General features: G+C 48.3%; 2 protein-coding genes across 2 annotated transcripts in view; both read left to right on the top strand.

Moving 5' to 3' along the window:
* The window catches only part of LOC119527519 (bone morphogenetic protein 8A), a 43272-nt gene that overhangs the window by 11515 nt on the left and 8794 nt on the right, over positions 1-22963 (top strand). The window contains exons 2-6 of the mRNA XM_037827619.1: positions 7972-8161; positions 8525-8673; positions 18060-18254; positions 19036-19115; positions 19676-19786. Coding sequence (XP_037683547.1) covers positions 7972-8161; positions 8525-8673; positions 18060-18254; positions 19036-19115; positions 19676-19786 — 725 coding nt within the window. The remainder of the gene's footprint in view (positions 1-7971; positions 8162-8524; positions 8674-18059; positions 18255-19035; positions 19116-19675; positions 19787-22963) is intronic.
* On the top strand, positions 12841-13824 carry LOC119527520 (succinyl-CoA:3-ketoacid coenzyme A transferase 1, mitochondrial-like). The gene is given in 2 exon segments (XM_037827620.1): positions 12841-13406; positions 13409-13824. Coding segments are annotated over 2 exon segments (612 nt in total). The 5' UTR covers positions 12841-12907; the 3' UTR covers positions 13522-13824.

Here is a 22963-nt window from a genome sequence, read left to right as displayed (position 1 = left end):
TGTGTTGGCTTAAACAATGGGCATTTATTGGCTTATGGCTTTGAGGCTAGGAGAAGTTCAAATAGAGGCATCATCAAGGTGATGCTTTCTCCTCAAAGATTATGGCATTCTGGGGCTGTCTGCCACTATCTTTGGTCCTTGGCTTTTTTGGTCACATGGTTATGTCTTCTCCCTTCTCCTCCAGGTTCCATGAACTTCGAGCTTCTGGCTGCTCCCCATGGCTTCTCTCTCTGGCCTTCTCTCTGAGGTCTCCATTAATAGGATTAAGATCCATCCTCATTCAGTTGGCCGCTGCTTAACTAAAAATAACTTCATCAAAAAGTCCTGTTTACAATATGTTCACACCCACAAGAATGAATTAAAATTAAGGACATATTTTTCTGGGGTGCATAATTCAATCTGCAATAGTGCCAGATAGTAAGTACTCAAAAAAGGATGGAGGGAGGGCATGTCAAAAGGACACAGGAGTCGACTTAAAGGAGCTCCCATGGCCAAAACTGGGACAATTTGAGCAAGGAAATAAATAACAGTGATACTGGATTATAACCCACAAAGTAAAATAAATACCATGAATCCATAATGGCATAAGTAAATAATTGAATAATTGCAGGAGAAGGGGCAGGTCTTCCTTAAAAAAGAATTCCAATTAATAAAAGTAGAAGGAATGAAGGAAATAGGAAATCACTGTTGCAAATACTACAGTAATAATTGATGCAGGCAAGATCCATCAATAGATGCTAAATTAGTGGGCAGAAATTTGAGGAGAAAGGATATGCACATGATCTTAAGAGTACCTACCCCAAGATATTATTTACAAAAGGAAAAATATTAACTCTACTATGGAGAAACCTGGAAGACACCACCTTAACCAAGGGATCAAAGTTAACATCACCAGTAGTAAAACATGTTGGCACCATGTTGCCCAAGTTGATGCAGTGAGAAGGGCACATCACTTCTGTGGTATTCTTCTCGAAAATCCATGACTTCAGTCTAACCTTGAGAAAATCAGGCAAACCCAAAATCAAGATACAGTCTACAAAATAACTGACAGTGTGCTTCAAAAGTTTCACAGTCATAAAAGACACAGAAAGTCTAAGAGTTTATCACAGATCACAGGAGACCAGTAAGACATGACAACTACATGTACTGTTGGATGCTGGAATGGATCTTGGAACAGAAAAAGGTGGGAAAAACTGGTGAAATTTGAGAAGAGTCTGTAGTTGAGTTAATAGTATTGTACCAATGTCAGTTTCCTGGTTTTGATAATTATGCTATGGTTATGTAAAATGTCAACACTGGGAGAAGCTGTGGGAAGGGTATTTGGGCAGTCTCTGTTGTATTCTTGCAACTTTTTTCTAAGTCTAAAATTATTTCATAATAAAGTTACAAACATATAGTGACCCCACACTCACTCCCTGCGTTATTCCCAATTTCAGCCTCTTTATGTCCTTCACAGCACTTCTTATTACATATAATGATCTTGTCTGTTAACATTCTTGTTATCTGACTTCCCCACTAGACTGTAAGCTCCATGGGGGCAGGGATGGGTCTGTTGTTTACCCCCATGCCAAAATGGTGACTTTCATGCAAAAAGTGGTGCTTTCAAATTTGTGGACTAAATGAATTAATATTTCTGGATCTGACCTGGAAAACTGAATTGGACAAGTGAGTTTTTTTTTTTAATGCAATTTTATTGACAGATATTTGCATAACATACAATCCTCCAAAGTGTACAGTCAGTTGTTCCTAGTATCATGAGTGTTCTTATAAAACCTCCAGATCATGAAGGCAGTAGAGTCTTTTCCTACATGACCAAAAGTAAAATCATGGGGCCCTCAACATTTAGGAATCACTGCTTCAGATTTTGCAGATGGGGGAAATCATTTACTACCCAGAAACCTTGCTCCAAACATCAGTGGTCCCTCCCAGGGCCACCATGGAGAGAGGATTCCTGGCAGGATGTATCCCAGATGGTTGAGACCCAGAACATGGGCCAGCCAGGAAAGGGAGCATGCCCCACCATCAAAGTCTATCTGAATCTGCCAGGTGATTAGAAATGAACATCTCACCCCCACAAATGGCAGCAGAGTTTTACTGGGAAAACCCAAGAAATCACCTTGTACAGACTGTGGCCTTCCCCATAAATTCCTCCTGTGAACCCTTAAACAATAGCAGAGGGGAGGGAAGCAGTGATAGGCATTTTGTGCTGTGTATTTGAATGATTGTCTCAACTTCTGAAGGTTTTTTGGCCAATCCCAACTTGGTTTTTATGCAGTTTTTCCAGCATCAGATGGTGGTAGTTCACTGTAGTGGAAGGAGACCCAGACCCGGAGCCGGACTCCTGAGTTCCATTTCCACATGTACATAAAAGTAGCAGGAGGTTGTATTTGGCGACCAGGGTCCTTTGAGCTCTGATGCTCTGGGATCCTATGCACTTTTATAAAGAAAGGGCCAGTTTTTGCTTTGTACCTGAGCCAGAACTTGCAGGACAGCCCCAGTGGTGTTGCTGAGGACTCTGTGTCAGATCCCTGGATTCTTTGGGAGATTTCAGACCTTGGTTATATGTGAAAGTGGAGGCTGGAGATTAGGGTGCACTAAAAGGAAATGTCCTGAATAGTATTCTAGAAGCATTTGCATGACCATAACCAAGTACTAACTATAGTAACAAACCTGACTTTTTACAGTTTTCATTTGACCCTATGTCAAAGGGTCAAGCAGGTGAAAAGGAGGCACTTTGAGTTATCCACATGCCTTTCAGTTGAACTGATTTATCTTCATCTGTTGTATTTTCTTTCATTCCATACGTTTATTTAGAAAAGGAAAATTGGATATCTCCCTTTTCTCCCCATTGGCTTCTGGGCTTCAGATATGGCCTCCTAATGGTGCTATCAGGATATTACTGCCTTTGTTTTTTGTTTTTTTTTTTTAACTTAATTTTATTGAGACATATTCATACTCCATACAATTCTTCCAAAGTATACAATCAGTGGTTCACAGTATCATCACATATTTGTGTATTCCTCACCATGATCATTTTTAGAACATTTGCATTACTCCAGAAAAATGAATAAAAAGAAAAAAGAAGACTCCAAACATCCCATACCCTTTACCCCTCCCTCTTACTGACCACTAGTATTACATTGTACCCAATTTTAAGACTTACAGTATAGATAGGTTAACTAAGACAGTGTAGTATTGTCAGAGATAGATACATAGATCAGTGGAACAGAACAAAACATCCAGAAGTAGATAGGCAACTGACTTTTTTTTTCTATATAGTTATACAGTCATTATCAAAGATCAATGCTACTGGATTACAGTTCAGTAACTTCAGGTATTTCCCTCTGGCTATTCTAAAACACTAGACACTAAAAAGAAGTATCTATATAATGAGTCAGTATTCGCAGTCATTTGTTAAATCCAGATTTCTAGTTATACCTCCTCCCTCTCATTTCATCTTTCTCTCAGTCTTCAGGGATATATGGGCAATGGCCATTTTAACTTCTTTGTGCTGGAAAGGGGTGTTGACTGTATGGGGTAGAGGCATGAAACTCTTTGATGTTCTTGGAGAGACCAGTACCTCTGGGCTTCAGGGCTTATCTGGCATAGGATCAATCTGGAGGCCTTAAGTTTCTGAAAAAATAAACTAAGAAAAACTTCTGTAGTGACCTAGATAGAGCCCAGGGCATTCCCTAGGGTTTTGGGGAGTACTGTTGGTTGGGGCTTGATGTACTGTGGTAGTTTGCAATATCTAGCTAAAGCTTGCAAAAGAGTAACCTCCAGAATGACCTCTTGATACTATTTGAAATCTCTTAGCCACTGAAACCTTATATTGTTCCATTTATTTTCCCCCTTTTCATCCAGAAGGCATTTTTGATCCCTCGATGCCAAGGCCAGGCTCATCCTTGGGAGTCATGTCCCACGTTGCCCAGGAGACTTACACTCTTGGCATTAATGTCCCACATAGTGGGGGGGTAGGGTAGTGGGTTTATTTGCCAACTTCGGCTTAGAGAGAGAGGCCACAACTGAGAAACAAAAGAGGCTGTCTGGGGGTGACTTTCAAGCATAATTACATGCAGGCCTAGCTTTGTCATTGCAGAAGTTTCATAAAGGCAAGTCTCAAGATCGAGTGCTTGGTTTAATCAGTTGAGTCCCTAGTGCCTGAGAGAATATAAGGAAGCCCCCAGGTGGGGAAGTTTAGTAGTTCCACATTTTCCCCAGTCCCTCAAGCAGACTTTCCAAATACTTTTTATTTTCTGCCCAAAATACTCTGGAATATATCTGGGTATTACATTAACCTGTACAGAACAATAGGATCTCATTCCCTCTTCTAGGTTCCGTGTATTTGGGTTGTTTAACTAAACTGACCAGTCAGGTTAAAGTAGACAGTGTGCTACAGAAAATTTAAATTTTGGACCAAATAAACTTCTCTTCCTTTGGTGTCACCCAGAAGTTGGAGTTTTAAAATACAGACAATATCATCCTTTACCCTGTATTCTAATTTACCTTAGTCCTAACCAGGTCTGTTTCATTCATATCTCTAACTGGAGTTTGAACTCTTACTCAGCTTCTTTAACAGTTGCTCTGTGGAGTAATGCTGACTTTCAGAGCTGCAGAATTCTAGCTCTGAGTCTCAGGTGCCACACAAATACCCAATGTTCCAGGAAACTACCAGGTTATACAAAAAGAGCACAGCATCTCAGAATTTAGAGATAACAGTTAAAACTCAGGAATAGATGTGACTGCTATAAGAGCTTAGAATCTAGGAACCTTTACATTGAGCCTTATTTGAACATTCTGTACTCCTTAATCATCAATTGCCCGATCTCTGCCCACTTTCCATCCCCTGACAGTCTGTGCACTGGAATTCAGTTCTCACAGAGTTTGCTCATTATAGTTAGTTTACATTAGTGAGACCATACATTATCTGTCCTTTTGTTTCTGTCTTATTTCACTCAACATGTTGTCCTCAAGGTTCATTCACCTAGTTGCATGCCACATGACTTCCTTCCTTCCTGCAGCCACTCAATATTCTGTTGTATGTATACATCATGATTTGCCCTTCCATTCATCAGTCCATGTACCCTTAGGCCACCTCCATCCATTGCAAATCATGAATAATGCTGCCATAAACACTAGTGTGCAAATACCTGTTCATGTCCCCGCTTTCAGTTCTTTGTCTAATAACAGGGTTGCAGGATCATGTGGCAACCCCTATACTTTTTCTCCCATGGACCACCACACTGCCCTCCAGAGGGGCTGCACCATTCACTGTTACTGCCTCTTGATTCATCAGTTAAGATAGGAAATTAAAGATCAGCACCCTTCCCCAACTCTTTATGAATGGCCACCCCTCCCATTGCATGGTCGCTGCCCTCTGAGGAAAGGATACTTGTATCGATATCCCTAATTCACAGAAGAGGAGACTGAGGCCACAGAAGTACTTCATCGCTGGTGGGTCAGGGATGGGACCCAGCCACTGGTCAGCACAATCAATACTTCATAATACTCAATGCTCAATGCAAACTTTTGAGAAATATCTTTCCTAATCCAAAGAAGCAACCACTGAAAAGCTCCAGATACACATAGTTCCAGCAAAGAAAGGACCATCTATTTGACCAGTTACAGTAATGCCTATTTTGATGCTGCACCCCAGGAACCTTCATCAGTTTTTTATTCAAGTCTTTATTTCCCTAAAAATTTCCCATTTTCTAGCATGTGGCTGGAAGAGCCAGGGTCAGCAGATTACTGAGCTGGAAATTCTAAGTGGTTTATAGGTTTCATAAGGCCATAAGACAGAAGTTTGGAACTGGGGTCAGTTCATTTGAACAAGACTCTCTTGGATAGCGCACGTGAGCCCTGGGCTTGCTCAGCGCCCTCAGGACAGTGAGGGAGGAGAGAGGCCCCAGTCTGTTGTCTACATGGAGCTGGCAGGTTGGTGGCTTTTTCCTTCAGTCCCCGGATCCAACGGGAAAGCAGCCTCAGGCCTGCAGACCGTTTCCAGTGAGCCCCAGGACCCACCTGCAGCCCCCGTAATGCCCTGGGCCAGGGCACACGGCACTGCTTTGATGAGGGGTCCAGAGAAGGGCGTGACTGAGTGACCCCTTCCCACACCATCCCACATCCTGGGACGCCACAGCCTGCATCTGTTACACGCTTAACCACGAAAGGCCTTTCTGCAAGTCAGGGATGCTTACACAGCCACTAACAGAGGTGGTCTCTGCAGACCCTGACTCCACTGAAATTGTCTCCAAACCTGTGTGTGAGCGTGTCTGTAGGGATGAGGGAACAGGTGTAGTGATGACATCATCACTCAGCAAAGCTCCAAATCCTGCCTTAAGCACGTTCTGCCTGTCTGGGAGGGACCCGGATCCCTCGCTGCGTGGCGCTATCTCTGAAACAGCCTGGCGCTCAGGCGGGCATCTGCTGTGTGCCCAGCACCTGAGGGCGAGTGTGGCTGCTGTGGTTGGACAATGGACCTCTCCTTCTGCCCAAGCACATCCTGCCCACTGGCCCCACCCAGCCCAGCTGTTGGCCTGCCCATCACTGGACCAAGTCCCCACCACGAGGACAGGAAGGGCTCCCCACATCCGCCTTGGGCCGCACAGCTTGGTGCTTTTTAAAAACCTGACTTGTGGTCACTGAGTCCAAAAGCTGGAGAGAGGAATTTTAAAAAGACACAGACATATAATTAAAATCTCAGTGTTTGGTTTTGGAGAAGGTACTGGGCGGCTCCCACCCCTGCTTTCCGGAGTCACAGATTTTTGGCATTTTAAAGTGACAAGAGGCTACAATGACACTGTCCCAAATAGACTGTCCTGAGCATTTCCTGCAGCTGGGGATGTGGGATTTTTCCACATCCGTGGCCTCTTGCCCAGACTGGTAGACCAGCTCCTGCCACTGGGCCCCTTCTTGAGTCTCACCTCCACTCTTTCCCATCTCTTTACCCTCAAGCCTTGCCACTCCCTGCAGTCCGGAACCCTTGTGCTCCCCCTAGCCAGGAGCTCAGCCCACACCCCAGCCCAGAATTCCAGCCCTCCACAGAGCTCCACACCATGGATCTGTGTGTGGCACCCAGCAACCTCCACACCTGTGCTCGACACCCCCTCTGCCTAGAACGTCCCCCTCTTACCTGCACCGGGCAGGGCTCCAGCCCATCCGTAAGGCTCAGTTCAGATGTCCTCTCCTCCGTGGAGTCGGCTCAGATTCTGCCACCCCCATGGGACCCTCTGACTTCCCCCAGCACTTCATCTGGGCCTCTCCAAGGAGCTTGTTACTCCTACCTTGTTTTCTTTTTCCTTTTTTATGTGTCCCTGCAGCCCTCCTTGCTCTTTCACCTCGTTCCAAAAAGGAACCTTGGAGCCTTTCAGCTTTTGCTGTGCTTTATGATTGTTGTTTCCCTTGTGTTTCCCTAAAGCTCCTCAGCCTTTGCTTACACTGGTCCCTTCCTCCGTAGTGCCCTTCTCCCTGGACATTGTGACAGGTTCACACTCATTCCTCAAATGTTGGCTCCAAGCTCCTACTCCCCTCCCTCACTCATCCAGGCCTCGTGAGCAGATTTTGGGGGAGCCAGTTCTGTCCTGTCCACAAAGTTTTGCCACCTGGGTCATGGCCTTATTCTTCCCTGGGTCTGAGGTCCATCTCCCCATTCTCTTGGAGCAGGATCTTTTGTCTAATCCGAGGGTCCCAGAGCCAGCATGGGCTGAGCAGGGGCAGGCAGTGTTTGGGTCCTGGGGGCCAATGGTGAGAATTGCCCCTTGTTGAGCACCTGCCGTGACCTCGTGAACTCTACTCCCTGGGAGGCAGAGCCTGTTTACGGAGGAGAAAACCAGCCCCACCAAGGTGGGGTAACATGTCCCGAACACACAGGCAGTGGGTCGTGGAGCCAGGCTCACCCAGGTCTGCCCTACTCCCAGAGCCCGTAATGACCTGAGGGGCCGCGAGTGACCAGCCCCTGCCTTTGTCTTGCAGTGGAGCTCGACCGCACCCTGGACCCCCAGGAGCCCCACTGGAAGGAGTTCCGGTTTGACCTGACCCAGATCCCAGCAGGGGAGGTGGTCACAGCTGCAGAGCTCCGGATTTATAAGCTGCCCAGCCTGCACCAGAGCAACAAGACCCTCCACATCAGCATGTTCGCGGTCGTCGAGGAGCAGTCCAACAGGTGCCTTCCCTGCACCCCAGTGGACAGAAAGGGGAGCTTCCTGGGGGACAGCAGCCTCTGAGACAGGACAGATGTTTGACCCAAGGCCTCCTGGCACTGTGGGAAGAGCCCAGCGTCAGTCCTGGCTTCAAATCCCAGCCTGCCTCGTGCCTGTGGGATCTTGGATGGGTCAGGAAGCTCCCAAGCCTCAATTTCCCCACCTGCACCTGGGCACAGGAACATCTCTGTTACACTGTGAGATAATGCCCATAAGGTGCTCAGACCCAGGCGTGGGACGATGCTCCACAAATGGGTTCCCAGGGGGCACTAGAAATGCAAGTAACCTTTGCCAGCCTTCGGTTAATTGTTCTTTCGTGTCCACAGGGAGTCTGACTTGTTCTTTTTGGATCTTCAGACGCTCCGAGCTGGGGACGAGGGCTGGCTGGTGATGGATGTCACAGCAGCCAGTGACCACTGGTTGTTGAACAGTAACAAGGACCTTGGACTCCGACTCTATGTGGAAACAGAGGATGGTAAGACTCAGGGCCTCTGGGCAGAGGATGTTCTCTGGGGGAACCCCTCATGCTGTTTGCTACAGCACAGGCAAAGTCCATCCAGCCTTTCTCAGCTGCAACAGTGGGATAAGAATCCCCTCCCCAATGCAGGGCTCAAGAGGTAAAGAAAGTGGGGTTCCTAGCACAGTGCAGGGCACACAGTAGCACTCAGCCGGTGGCGATTCCTCTCCTCTCCTTCTGCGGAACCAACAGTGGAGTTGCTAAGAGAGTGGGTCAGTGTTTTCTTCCCCAAGAAACAGGCGATTCTACAGAGCTTGTGGAAGGCTGGAAGTTTCTGTGCAGGGGAAGGTGGGTAGCAAGACGCGGTTACCCCTCCAGCTCGGAGTCAGAGGCCTGGGTGTGAAGCCCAGCTCTGCAGCTTCCTAGCTTGCTGACCTTGGCAGGTTACTTACCTCCCAAGCCTCTGCTTTCTCATCTATAGAATGAAGATTCACCCATTCATCCTTCAGCAGGTGTTTTCGGAGAGAGCCTCCTTTATACCAGGCACAAGATGGGCATGTCTGAGGAATAGCAAGAGGCTGACCTGGCTGGGGCAGAGTGGGTGAGGGAGAGGTTGGAGGGAGATGAGATTGAGAGTGAGAGAGGTCAGCAAGGGTCATTTAGAGTTAGGTATAGCGCAAGGGTTTGGAGTTTTTATGGTAGTTTATTTTACTTAAGAGTGATGGAGGATGACAGGATCTGATTTAGTTTTTTAAAAGAGACCCATTGGAATTTCTCCCCCCCACTCAAGGAGAGGGAACATAACTTTCCTCCCCTCAAGCTTGGGCTCTGACTTGCTCTCACAGAGTACAGTGTGGAGGGGGGGTCAGTCATTTCACTGTGATGCCCCCTACCCATACAGGGGGTGGAGGTCCACACTAGCAGAGATGAGTCAAATGATCAGTTTCATGTACCCTTGAGAGGATGTGATGAGAGGGACACTGCACATTGGGGGGCTTCCTCCCCAAACCCATAATCCTTGTCAAACCATGAGGATATTCCACAGAATACCTGATGCATATTCTCGAAACTGGAACACAAGGAAACAAGGAAAGCCTAAGAAATTGTCACAGTTCAGAGGAGTCTGAGGAGCCAAATCACCTTCATCAGTGTGCTCTCCAGATGGGACCTGGAGCAGACAAAAAGACATTAGGGAAGAGCCAACAAAACTCAGATAAAGTATGGTGTTGGTTAAAAATAATCACGTATCAAATTTGGTACACTAGTTGTGACAAATGCCCCACAGTAACATAAAACATTAACAACGGGGGAACTGGCTGGCGAATATATGGAGCTCTTAGTCTATATGAAATTTTTCTATAAGTCTAACCATTTTAAAATAAGTTTATTTAACTAGGTGTAAAACATAAAGAACCTCTGACTTCTGGGGGCAGAGCGCACTGTGGTGGCCACGAGTGAAGTCAGAGCTGTCGGGAGCCACAGGGTGGCTGGGTGAGAGGGGTCAGTGCTGGTGGGGAGCAGGGGGTGCAGGCAGGGGTGGGCTGGGAATGCTGTAGAGGAAGAAGGGTCGGGGGATATTGGTGGCTGGGGTGCAGGTGAGGGAAAGGGAGGAATCCTGCATAATACCTCAATTTTTTAAATAGACGGTGTTTTTGTCTGCATTGGGGAGAAGTAGAGGAGGAGCAGGTTTGAGGTAGAAAATCGGGAGTCCTCTTTTGGCTGTATAAGGATTGAAACCTCTGGTAGATCTGCATATGGAGATGTCATTGCAGGGAGAGGAGAATGCTGGAGACACGTGTGGGAGCCACTGCCATGTAAGTGGATTTGAAGCCACGGGACAGGATGAGGTCACCTAGGAAAGGAGTTTAGAGATGAAGAAGCTCTGGCACCTCCAATATGAGAGGTCCTGCCCGGGAGGGGCTGCACCACAGACTGACAGGGACCAGGGAGGGAGCAGGACAACTGGACAGCAGGTGGCCCAGACCCAGGAGGGGAACATTCCCTGAAGGAGGGAATCATAGTCTGTGTCCTGCTGTGAGAGGATGGGTAAGACAGGAGGGAGAAGCCGCCAGAGGATTCAGCCAGGTGGAGGTTGTTGACATTTTGATCAGAGCAGCTCATGGAGTGGGAGACACAGCCTGATTGGGGAGGGTAGAGGGAGCCCTGGGAAGGGCAGTGCAGACAGTAGACATCTCTTCCAGAAACTTTGCTGGGTGAAGGAGCAGAGAAATGGAGTGGCGACTGGAGAAGTGGGGTCAAGGGAGAGCCTTTTCTGGTTAGGAGATAGCTGCTCACTTCCCTCTGCTGATGGGAAGGAGTCAGTGGAGAGGGAGGAGAACTGGAAAAAAAAAAAAAAACCCTTGACACGTTTCAGCTGGGAGTATTCAGGCCAAAAGAGAGGGCAGGCTCTTCAGGAGCAGCGACCCTGTGACTGATGGCTGTGCAAGACAGTGTGTCCGGCAGTCACAGGGAAGGTGAACTTGAGCTCTTCCAGGGGACTAGGGGGCAGGCACTCCCTCTTGGAGGTGTCAGGGAGGTTAAACAAGGTCACCACCTGCCTGGCACAAAGTGAGCGCCCAGGGAGGGGTGGCCGTGACCACCTCTCCCCTTAGCGTCATCACCATTATGGTTACCCTGCAGCGCCTGCTCATTAGATGGTCCTTGGTTGTGTCGGGAGGCTCAGAAGGGTTTGGAGGTTCTGCGGGAGGCTCCACAGGGTCAGGCAGGAGCAGAAGGGGGTTGCGGCCAGTGCCCCCACCCGGGGGCTCTGCGTCCGCTCCGCGCTGCGCCTGGGGCCCGTGGGCTGCGGCAGGGGCTGGGCCGGAGGGCAGCACCTTCCCCGCCAGAGGGGCTGGGCGCGAGCCTCCGCTGACTGACGCTGCCTCGGGGCCACCAGCGCAGCGTCGTCTCTGTGCCTCCGGGGTCCCCAGCCCTCCGCCCCCGGGACGGCGGCGTGTGAGCTGCCCCTTCCCGTCGCGGCTAGGGCGGCGGCGCGGGCTGCTGCGGTCGCGCGCCCGGCTCTCCGGAGCCCGGCAGCCCGGGTTCAAGTCCTGCCCTCGGCTTGCTGTGGGCTCGGCCCCTCCCGGAACGTCTCTGAGCCGCGCCCCCTCATTTGCCGCACGGAGACCGCGTCGCACCCGCCTGCAGGGGTTCTGGGGCGTCAGCGGGGCCACCTCCCGGGGCCGGCGCGCCTCACCGCTGGGGCGCCCTCCCTGCTCTGTGACGCGGCGGCGGCCCCGGGCTGGGTCGCGGGTCTCACCCAGCCGGCCTCCTCCCGCGGGGCTCTCAGACCCGCGAGCCCTTCCGTGGCGTCCCTGCGACGCCTCTGCCCGCGGCTGGGGCTCTGCGTCCGCGCCGACCTCTCGGGTGCTCGCGGAGCCGCCCGGCCCCGGCCATCGGGTGTGTGCGCAGCTTTTCCACCAGCACGCGTCTCCGTGTCAAATTTTATACAGATCCCGTGGAAGCTGTAAAAGACATCTCTGATGAGGCAACAGTCCTGGTCGGTGGGTTCGGGCTGTGTGGAATCCCAGAGAACCTGATCGGGGCTTTACTGGAGACCTGAGTGAAAGGGCTCACCATTGTCAGCAATACGGTCGGGGTTGAGGACTTCGGGCTGGGCCTTTTACTGCAAACCAAGCAGATTAAACGCATCGTCTGTTCGTATGTGGGAGGAAATCCACTCTGCGAGCAGCAGTACTTAGCTGGTGAGCTGGAATTGGGCCTGACACCGCAGTGCACCTTGGCAGAGAAAATCCGCGCAGGTGGGGCTGGCGTGCCAGCCTTTCACACCAGCACGGGGTATGGGACCCTGGTTCATGAGGGAGGGGCACCCATCAAATACTGCCAAGACGGGCACTTGGCCATCATCAGTAAGCCCAGAGAGGTGCGAGAGTTTCATGGCCGCCGTTTTCTTTTGGAGGAATCAATTACAGGAGATTTTGCTTTGGTGAAAAGGTGGAAGGCAGACCGTGCAGGAAATGTTACCTTCGAGAAAAGCTCAAGGAATTTCAACGAACCTATATGCAAAGCTGCAGATACCACTGTGGTAGAGATTGAAGAAATTGTGGATGTTGGATGATTTCGCCCAGAAGACATCCGTATTCCTAGTAATTATGTAGATCGCCTGATAAAGGGAAAACATTATGAGAAAAGAATTGAGCATTTAACAATCCGGAAAGATGAAGATGAAAAACCCAAAGATAATAAAAGGACATGAATCATCAAACGGGCGGCTCTTGAATTTGAGGATGGCATGTATGCTAATTTGGGCATAGGAATCCCTCTCCTGGCCAGCAGCTTTATCAGCCCAAATATAACTGTTCATCTTCACAGTGAAAATGGGGTCCTGGGCTTGGGTCCCTTTCCATTGAAAGATGAGGAGGATGCAGATCTCATCAGTGCGGGCAAGCAAACAGTCACCGTCATTCCCGGGGCCTCCTTTTTTGCCAGTGATGAGTCGTTTGCCATGGTTAGAGGGGGGCACCTCCATCTAACAATGCTGGGGGCCATGCAGGTGTCCAAATATGGTGACCTGGCCAGCTGGATGATTCCCGGAAAGGAGGTGAAAGGAATGGGAGGTGCCATGGATTTAGTATCCAGTCCCAAAACCAAAGTGGTGGTCACCATGGAGCATTCTACCAAGGCAAATGAACACAAACTCGCGGACAAATGCACAATGCCACTGCCTGGGAGGCGATGTGTGAGCCGCATCATCACTGAAAAGGCCTTGTTTGACGTGGACCAAATGAGAGGCTGACGCTGATCGAACTCTGGGAAGACCTGGCGGTGGAGGACATCAGAAGGTGCACGGGGTGTGCTTTCGCCGTGTCCCCAAATCTCAGGCCAACGCAGCAAGTTGCAACTTAAAGTGTGACGTAAAGCTTTGTCACTGGAATGTGTTTTTCATTTTATCACCATAAGATTTAATGGAGAGGAAGTCAGGAATCACGTTTATACATTTCACAAGCAGTTTCACTAGTTTTCTCCTGGCATCTCAGACTTTCTACAGCTGGAATGACTGTTCTCTGAAGAGGGATATGACTTTCATTAAATAGAAGGCAAAATAGGAGCTTATCTTATATGTTCTATAAGTGCTGAGAAAGCGCTCTGCTACCATCCGTATGGACACTGGATGCCCTTTCCACTTTCTGTGATATTTACATTAAATTATATGGAGTTTTAGATGATTGTATAGAAAAGGTTTCACTGATATGCTTTCCTTCATGATTGAATCATGAAATGCAGAAAAATATGATGAGGGAGAAAATGACTCCACCCAGAGTATACCTAAGGAACCATTTCACTAGTACCATGAAAAATATAGGAACATATATATGAATTTGGCCCCTTCTGACTTTCCTTTTCATTTTGTTGCAATATTTTATTCCCTCATAGCCTTATTTCCTCCACCCACATTTTCATTTCGTTGATAAATTTTGTTTCCCTGTAGCTCACCAACTTACCCCAAACATCTCCTCATAGCTAAATAGATGTCTCTAGAATGAAAGCAAGACCCTCTCAGAGGGACAGTGAACTGGCTGATGGGAGGGGCTGGAGAGATTGTTGGTGCTGATATTCCACCGGAAGTTTCCTGTATAAATAAACAACACCTCTGCTCTGCAAAGGCTATGACTTGTATAGGAGGAGCACTAGAACTAACTGATGAAGTTAGGTGATCTAAATCATAGTGCACCCGTGTTACCAGGTCAAACATCTAGATCCTTACTCTCTGAATTTGAGGCTCAAATTTGTCTCCTGGTAATACTCCACTGTAACCCAACAGTGGTTTCAAGATATTTTATCCTGAATCCACAGACTCAAAAATTAAAAAGAGAAATATAAGTTAATATGTATGGGTAAAGCGATAAAAACCATGGCTGACATAGGGCATGCTCTTTATAAGTAGAGCTCTGGAGGTACCCACAACCAGTGGGAGCATGTTGGTAAGATAAGTAAATTCTAGTTGACCAAAGAAGTCCTTTCAAAGAGACCTCCCTGTAGCCTTACCTGGAAGGAAGGACCAGATCCTGGAGGGAGAGATGGGAGTGTAGAGACAGTATCCAGTAAGGGGGCAGTGTGGGGATGGGGAAGTGGCCAGGGGTCATGACCAGGCGGTGGGTGGTGGAACATCATTTAGTACACAGAGGGGCACCTTTTGGAGCTTCTAGAAAGGGGGAGCCTGATCTGCCCTGGGTATCAGAAGATTTCCAGCAGAGTGTGGACACAGCAGAGGTTTCCAGAAGGAGAAAAGTGGAGGGCTGTTAGGATGGTAGAAAGAAGGAAAAGCTTGAGTCGTTTTCTTCTCATTTGACCACTTCTCAGAACTACCCTGTGCAAAAGTAGGCCTGGTCTTACACCTGTCCACAGCTAGGTTTCCCTCTAAGGGTTTCAACTCCAGCATCTGAGTGTCTTTCAACCTGGCATGGGGTTACTTCTCCAACTGCAGGCTGAGGTAGGGCAGGGGCTGCAGGGAAGGGTCAAGTGGCACCCAGAGCATAAAGAAGCCTTGGGGAGAGATGGGGGAAATATTTAGCCCGGGCACAGCTGGGGAGGGCATAGGAAGCAGGGCTTGACCACCTGCCCTGGGATAGGATAGGGCAGGGGAGCTACCAAGACATTCTGGGCCTGGTTGGGGCAGGCTCAGAAATAGGGTGAGGAGCCAAGAGGAGCAGCATCTTCCATCTGGTCCTATGGGGAAGGCCACAGTGTGCCCCACACTTTGAGGCATGCCCACAGCATACCCATCAACTGCAAAGGTGACAGCATACCTCCAACACCCTCACAAGGTCAGGTCTAGAGGCAGTGACCCTGGGCCCCCAAGGGTCCTGCAGCATCAACTGTTTTTCACTGAAGGGGCCTGCCCAGGACTGGCCAGCCAGGGGGTCATCACCAGGACTGCCTTGAGCTGCCTTCCCTTAAGCCATCTGGAGTCAGGGTACCCTGTCCAGGATGGGTTAGGCAAAGAGCAGAGCCAGTGGGGAAGAAGGCCCTGGGCTTGGGAAGGAGGGCAAAGTGGCCTGTTCTAAGACTGCCAGATTAGGACCCTGAAGGCAGACCAGATCTTAGTCCCCACCTCCAAGCCATGTCCCAGCACAGTTTGCTGGGCATGAGTAGGAATATCCTGGCTCTGTGCTGCTTGCTCTGGATCTCAGATGGTTACTGCTCTCTCTGGGCTTTAGTTTCTGTAAAATGGGAAGCTAGGATAAGCTGCCTCCAAGGATCCTCAGTCGTGCACACTCAGCCTGTGAGAGCCCCCAAAGGACTCCTCAGTACCCAGTACAAGGGCTGGCTCACTGGAGCTCTGTGAGGGGTGTTTGTTGCATAATTGATCCAATATGTCTATCTGGTCTGTACCAAAGAGACCCAGTAAGATTCTTTACACAAAAGGAAAACAAGTAGTGAAGAAAACCTTGGAGGATCAATAAATTTCCTTCACCCCAAGATAGTCTGGGGTCTGTCCAGTGTGCCAGGCCACTTCCGGTGTGTCAGTCACTGGGGCTTTAGTGCAGTGCCTGGCATAGATAACACCAACGCTGCCCAAGGCGGCTCTGTTTTCTCCTCATTGTGGCTTCATTGGCCTTTTCCTTCTGCCTGCAGGCCTTTTACCTTTCTGGTGCCTTTTGCTTCCTCATAGCTATGCTCCAGCATAACTTTGGTTTGCCATGACCCAGACTTTACCAAATGGCTTCTCTCTCCTTCTAGCATCTCCTCCTTTCTCAGCAGCTCTTATCCACATTCCCGAGAGGGAGCCTCTGATTGGCCCAGTATGTTTGTTTCTGGTAGGTAATGTCATAGGTCAAAGGTTAGTTTCTGGATTGATTGGTGGTTAATCAACTGTGGCCAGTGGACACCTGGTCCAAAGCACTGCTGCTTGAAGGCTGACCTTTGAGCAGGATGCTGGGTGGGGCAGGCAGCGTCCTCAACCTGTGGCATAGAATGGAAAACCGTTTTAGACCTGCTGATGGTTCAAATATATATGTGTATAATTATATATAAATGGATATGTGTTTGTTTACAGATAAACATCTATGTGTGTATGTGTGTGTATCAGTGCTTGCAACATTGAAGAGAAATGTATTCTCATGAAAACTGAACAATTTTTACTGTTTTAAGAGACATAAAAATGAGTTGATAATAATGCTCCTATATGAGAAATTTTCACAGGAAAAAATAAAGAGGCTCTAGTAAATTTTTCATATTGAAAGCCAGGAAATTACCTCTAAATATCTAATGATAAGGTAATATCTAAGTAAATTATGGTGTGTCCACTCAAAGGAATTTTATAACATTTGAAATGTTTATTATTGAGACTTAAATTAACAATTGGGAAAATGTTTTAGTGAAGAAGTTGGGGGAGAATATAGATTTTTTTGCTCTGCTGATGACTATGAAAAACTTAAATTGACACACAAAAATAACCCAGAAAATTGAAAATAAATGTTTTAGAGTTGGGGAGAAGTTTATGAGTGATATTCCTTTTCAAAAGTTTCTTTACTATTGTTAATATATTATTTTTATTATTTAAAAAAAGAACAAACATCATTTGGAAATACAAACAGAAACAGGGAGATAATTTTACTGGTGAACTTATACATTTCTAGGGCTAATCATCATTTTTAAATGGCATTCCCAGCCTTTAAACAGCTGTGGGATAAAATCCCATTTTTATAGGCTTCACCAAACCTGGGGTAGAGGCCCAAATCACATCCCAGTCTACAGCCATTCTCTTTAACCATAAATCCAGGTTCAGGAACTTGGGTAAGGAACTTGGTCTCTGGAGTTAGACCAACATGGGTCCAACCCTAGTCTGGGACCGTGTTCCCATGTGTCACCCCATCTCATTGCTGGGGTCAGGGAGCTGATCAATGCCATGCTCTTGGGCAGAGCTCGGCAGTGAGACACTCACTACATCGGGCAGCTGCTACATTTAGCTGCGTGTCATATTTATACATAAGCATCCCCCAAAGATAGGGGACGGGAGACAGAACATGGAGCCCTCAGACCACATTGGGTACCCTGATTCTGAGTCACTGGCAGGGTGACTCGGGGTCATCACTGAATGACCCTGAAGTTTCTTCAGTAAAATATGAGATACAGACTGAATGAGAAATTTGTGTAAAATAACTTGAAACTTGTAAAGTGCTATGTAAATGTCAGTTTTCGTGATTTTCACTAATAACGATGGGTGCACTTCTCCAAGGACCCGCACACCCACCATCTCCTTCAGACCTGCCTGGCAGGGAGGTGGGGGTACTTAGTCTCAGGTCATTAAATGAGAAAGCTGAGGCACAGTGGGTCCCTCTCAGGTCTGCAACCTTCATGCTCTCTCTCTCGAGAGATCCCTGCTGTGTCCACCTGCAGGGGCACCGCCCGTGAGTGACCGCCTCTCTCCTCTCTCTGTCCAGGGCACAGCATGGATCCTGGCCTGGCTGGGCTGCTGGGGCAACAGGCACCACGCTCCAAACAGCCTTTCATGGTCACTTTCTTCAGGGCGAGCCCAAGTCCTGTCCGAGCCCCTCGGGCAGTGAGGCCCCTGAAGAGGAGGCCACCGAAGAAAACTAATGAGCTGCCTCACCCAAACAAACTCCCAGGGATCTTTGGTAAGGGCCAGGACAGGGCCTGGTTATGAGGTCAGGCAGGCATTTGACCAAGAGGCTGGACAGGAACCAGGTGGTGCCCACAGCCCTCTCAGGCCCTCAGTGGTTCACGCTGTCTCCTCCAGCCACCTTCCAGATACTGTCTTGCCCCAGTGCACCCTGATGTCCAGCCACTCCATCTCTCAGACCTCTGAGCCCCTGCATCTCACTCTCCAGGAGGAGGCCTTTCCCAGAATCCTCCATCAGGACCACTTGCCCCTTCCCCTGGGCAGCCACAGCCCCTCACAGCCCTGGGTTCTACCCTGGGCACCTTCAGGATCTGCACTTGTTATGCAGAAGTCTCCCTACTAAGTCGACCCCAGGGAGTCAGGGACCGGCCTGACTGGCCATGTGCCCTCCTTCATGGGGAGTCGGCCCTTTGGCGACCCCAATGTGGGCACACCTGAACGTGTGGGATGGACATGGCGTGGCTGGAGGATGGGCTGGAGTCAGGAGGTGCATCTGGAGGAAAGCCCAGGGTCCTATTTAGCTGTTATAGGAGCATCAAGGGGCACACAGGGTAAAGATGGGAGGCCAGACTGGGCCTGGGGTTACTCTAGACTGAGGGAAACCCATAAAAAGGGCTATAGCTGGATTGTGGCACAAGCAGAGCCCAGGGAGGGGCTTTATAAGACCAAATGGTTTAGTTTTCAATCATTCGTTTATTCACATGCTCCCTGGGAATACCCCCTGCTAGCTGGACAGAGTGGGGACCCCAGAAAAGACTGTGCTCTGTCCCCCACAGATGACGTGCATGGCTACAATGGGCGACGGGTTTGCCGCCGGCACGAGCTCTATGTCAGCTTCCAGGACCTTGGCTGGCTGGTAATTTCTGACTTTCCTTCTTCTTTCTTAAATGATAAAGCCCACCTTTAGAACATAAGTGTATCTGTAGGGAGGAGAGAGAATTATGGGTGATGAAGTTTCGTCTTTATGTGTCTTTTTCTTTCGTGTTTTCCAAGTTTTCTAAAGTGACATGTTACTTTTCTAATGAGAAAGGATTTCTTATAAAAATCATGCAAATGGAAACTATCTGAATCCTTGGTCAACTAAAATGTTAGAGCTGCCAACAGGGAAACCGAGGGCAGGGTGGGGCAGTACCTGGTGTCTTTTATGGAACTTCAGCTATAGGAGATTGAGCAGAGGGCAGGCTGGGTGAGGGTGCCACAGAGCACTGAGGGGGTGTAAGGGTGTGTCCCTGGCCCATCTGCTGAGGGTCTTTGGGAGGATTTGAGGGCTTTGGGGCTGGGTCCTGCCCTAGGTTGATGGGGCCCTAAGGCTCAGGGAAGGGAAGAGGCAGCCCCGAGTCATCCTGTGGCAGAGTTGGATGAAGGGGCCAAGGAGGGGCACATGGATAGGACTCACTCTTTTCCCACACCCCCCAGGATTGGGTCATCGCCCCCCAAGGCTACTCCGCATATTACTGTGAGGGGGAGTGTTCCTTCCCTCTGGACTCCTGCATGAACGCCACCAACCACGCCATCCTGCAGTCCCTGGTCAGTACTAGCCCATCCCGGGCCACCCCTGGGGTGAAGGAGGGCTCTGAGGGAACGGGGCTGTAGAGCCAGGAAGTAAATGAGAGTCCCTGCTCCGTGTCTCAGGGAGTTTTCTTAGCACAGAATCAGCACATGTTAAATTCCCATGCAAAATGACAGGGCACCAGCACCAGGGGTGCAGGTACAGAACAGGGAGTTAGGCTTAATTGGTACAGAGTTTCTGTTTGGGGTGACAGAAAAGATTTGGTAATGGGCACTGGTGATGGTAGCCTAGCATTGTGAATACAGTTAACACCATCAAACTGTTTACTGGAAAGTAGTTAAAATGGGAATTATATGTTGTATATATGTTACCATAATTTTTTTAAATTCACACACATACACAGAAACTGATGGTCTCAAGTTCCCACACTTCAATATGCAGATTAACATCCACCTGAACATATTTATACCCCATAGACATATACTAAAAAGTCATGTACACAAACCTGTATATGCACTGCACATGCTTATATGGGGCATCTGTGTACCTACATGGAGACCCAGACCCTTCAGGCAGCCTGCATGTGGCCAAGTGCAGAGCACACACAGAAGACACATGCACTCATGGGGGTACCTATGGGACCTTTTTAAACTTTTTATTTTGAAATAATTTCAAACTCACAGGACCATTGCAAAAATAATACAAACCCCATATAGAGAACTCTGACATGCACGCCACCCTCATACCCAGATCCAACTTTTAATGGTTTGCCACATTTGCCATGTCATTCTATCCATCTATCTATTTTGTAAACATTTGAAAATCATGCTCCTTGAACACAATACTTGCATGCACATTTCCTAAGAACATAAGGTTACATGAGGACATTCACTTATATAACCACCTTAAGTATAGTTACCAAATTCAAGAAATGTAACATTAATATAAAGTTTATAGACTATACTCTAATGTTTTCATATGTCCCAATAATGTCCTTTCAGGCATTTTCTCCTCCAGTCCAGATCATGTATTATATTTAGTTGTTACTGCCTCTTTAGTCTCTCTCTCTCTTTTTTAAATTGTGGAAATATATATATACATGAACTTTCCCATCTCACCCATTCCCAAGCATACAATTCAGTGAGATTAATCACATTTGCAGTGTCCTCCCTTCTCCGGGTACCTTCACTCTACCTTCTGTCTCTGTGAATTTGCACACTCTAGCTATTTCATGTAAATGGAATCATGTAATATCTGTCCCTTTGTGTCTGACTTATTTCACTCAGTATGATGCCTTCAAGGTTCATCCATGGTGTAGCGTGTTATAGAACTTCACTCATTTTCAGGCTGAATAATAATGCATTGTATGTATACACCACGTTTTGTTTATCCACTCATCTGCCGATGGACCTTGAGGTTGCTTCTACCTTTTGGCTGTTGTGAACAGTGCTGCTCTGGACTCAGTGGACAAATGTCTGTCCGAGTCCCTACTTACAGTTCTTCCAGGTATATACCTGAGAATGGCCTTGTCAGGTCATGTGGGAGTTCTATGTTTAACTTTTTAAGGAAGCACTAACTTGTTTTCCACAGCAGCTGTGCCATTTTACCTTCCCACCAACAAGGCACTAAGGTGCCTATTTCTCCAGGGTGTGGCACTGACACACTGCAGGCTGCGACTCTTCACTTTACTCTCACATTGGCTTTTCCCTATTCCATTCACAGCCATTTGTAGGCTTTTTGATGCCCCTGAGTCTGAGGTAACTTTAAATGCTTTGGAAAAGTTTCTAAGATGAAGCTTGTTGATGCTGCTTGTTAAGTGTTTTATATGTTTATTGATTCTGGTGGTGAGACATCTTTCTAGAACTTTTCACCTAGAATCCCAGATCCTAGTATCCCAGAGCCTCCTATTTTCCTAGAAAGAGGTTGTTTAAAGGTGATGTGTTAGATTGAGAGTAAATGAATGAAGAAAAGCAGCTTCGATCTTAAGATAATGCTTATCTTTTCAGTGGTCAAATGGGATTTTCTGGAGACCTGTGAGCTGCCTCCTTTTGGAAGTTCAGGGGTGATGATAAGACATGTGTGGAGCAGCCCACACCAGCCACCGTTTATCATGTTCTCATAGCCCCGTGAGAGGAGGGATCATGTGTGATGATTCCACCAACATCTCCCAAGAACCCATCCTCTCACACCATGCCCCTGCCACCAACTCAGCTCAGGCCCACAGGGCTTGTCAGTCAACAGAGCTCAAGCACTCACTGTGTGCTGGGTAGCCAACAGATGATAATCTCTGCTCTCTGGGATAACGCTGTCAATGACATATAACAAACAAATGATCAGGGTGATGCATCAATGAAAAAGGGAAGAGTAGTCCTTCAGGAGAGAGAGAGTGTACCTGGGTCTCTCTGAAGATGGAGAAGCCAGGCAGAAGGAACAAGAGCAAAGGTCATAAGAGAGGAACAAACTTGGTGGGTCCAGGGCCAGCAAGGACTTAGGGCTGGAGTGGCGTGGGCAAAGGTGAGAGTGGAGGGACGGGTAGTTGGAGGGGGCTGGGGCCAGGTCATACAGGACCTTGTGGTACCTGGAAAAGAGGGTGCATCTTTATTCCAAGTGAACAAAGAAGGTGTTGGGGGGTTTAAGCAAAGGGGTGCCATGATCGTTCTGACTCTGTGGAAGTATCTATCTGGCTGCTGCGGGTAGGATGGACCATAGCCAGTCAAGGGTGGAGAAGGTCAGTAAGGAGGCTGCTGTGGTCTCCTGACAAGAGCTGATGACATCTGAGACCATGGCAGCTTGGTGAGGGTAAGAAGGGGTCAGAGATAGCCCAGGCTGTGGATGCTCCCATGAAACGGGTTTAGGGAGTCGGGAAGGAGAGGAATCAAGGCTGCCTTCTAGGTGTGGGGCCTGAGCAACTTGGGTGGATGAGGGTACCATCTACCTAGGACAGAGAAGGCCTGGTGTAGGGCAGAGCTGTTGCTGGGATTGGGAGGATTGGTGGAATTACTGGTTCTGCTTTAGCCACAATGTTTGAGATCCTATTGGACTCCAAGTGATGACATTGGATGGGTAGTTGGATCCACGGATTTGGTGGTCAGGGGAGAGCTCCAATCTGAATTTTTAAGTCATGAGCATAGATGAGACCCTCTAGGGAGAAAGAATAGACCTGTAGGAGAGGAGAGCTCAGAACGGGGGCTCTT

The sequence above is a fragment of the Choloepus didactylus genome, chromosome 2 (assembly GCF_015220235.1).
Source record: "Choloepus didactylus isolate mChoDid1 chromosome 2, mChoDid1.pri, whole genome shotgun sequence".
Classification (NCBI taxonomy): Eukaryota; Metazoa; Chordata; class Mammalia; order Pilosa; family Megalonychidae; genus Choloepus; species Choloepus didactylus.
This window is presented reverse-complemented; position numbering and strand designations above follow the sequence as displayed.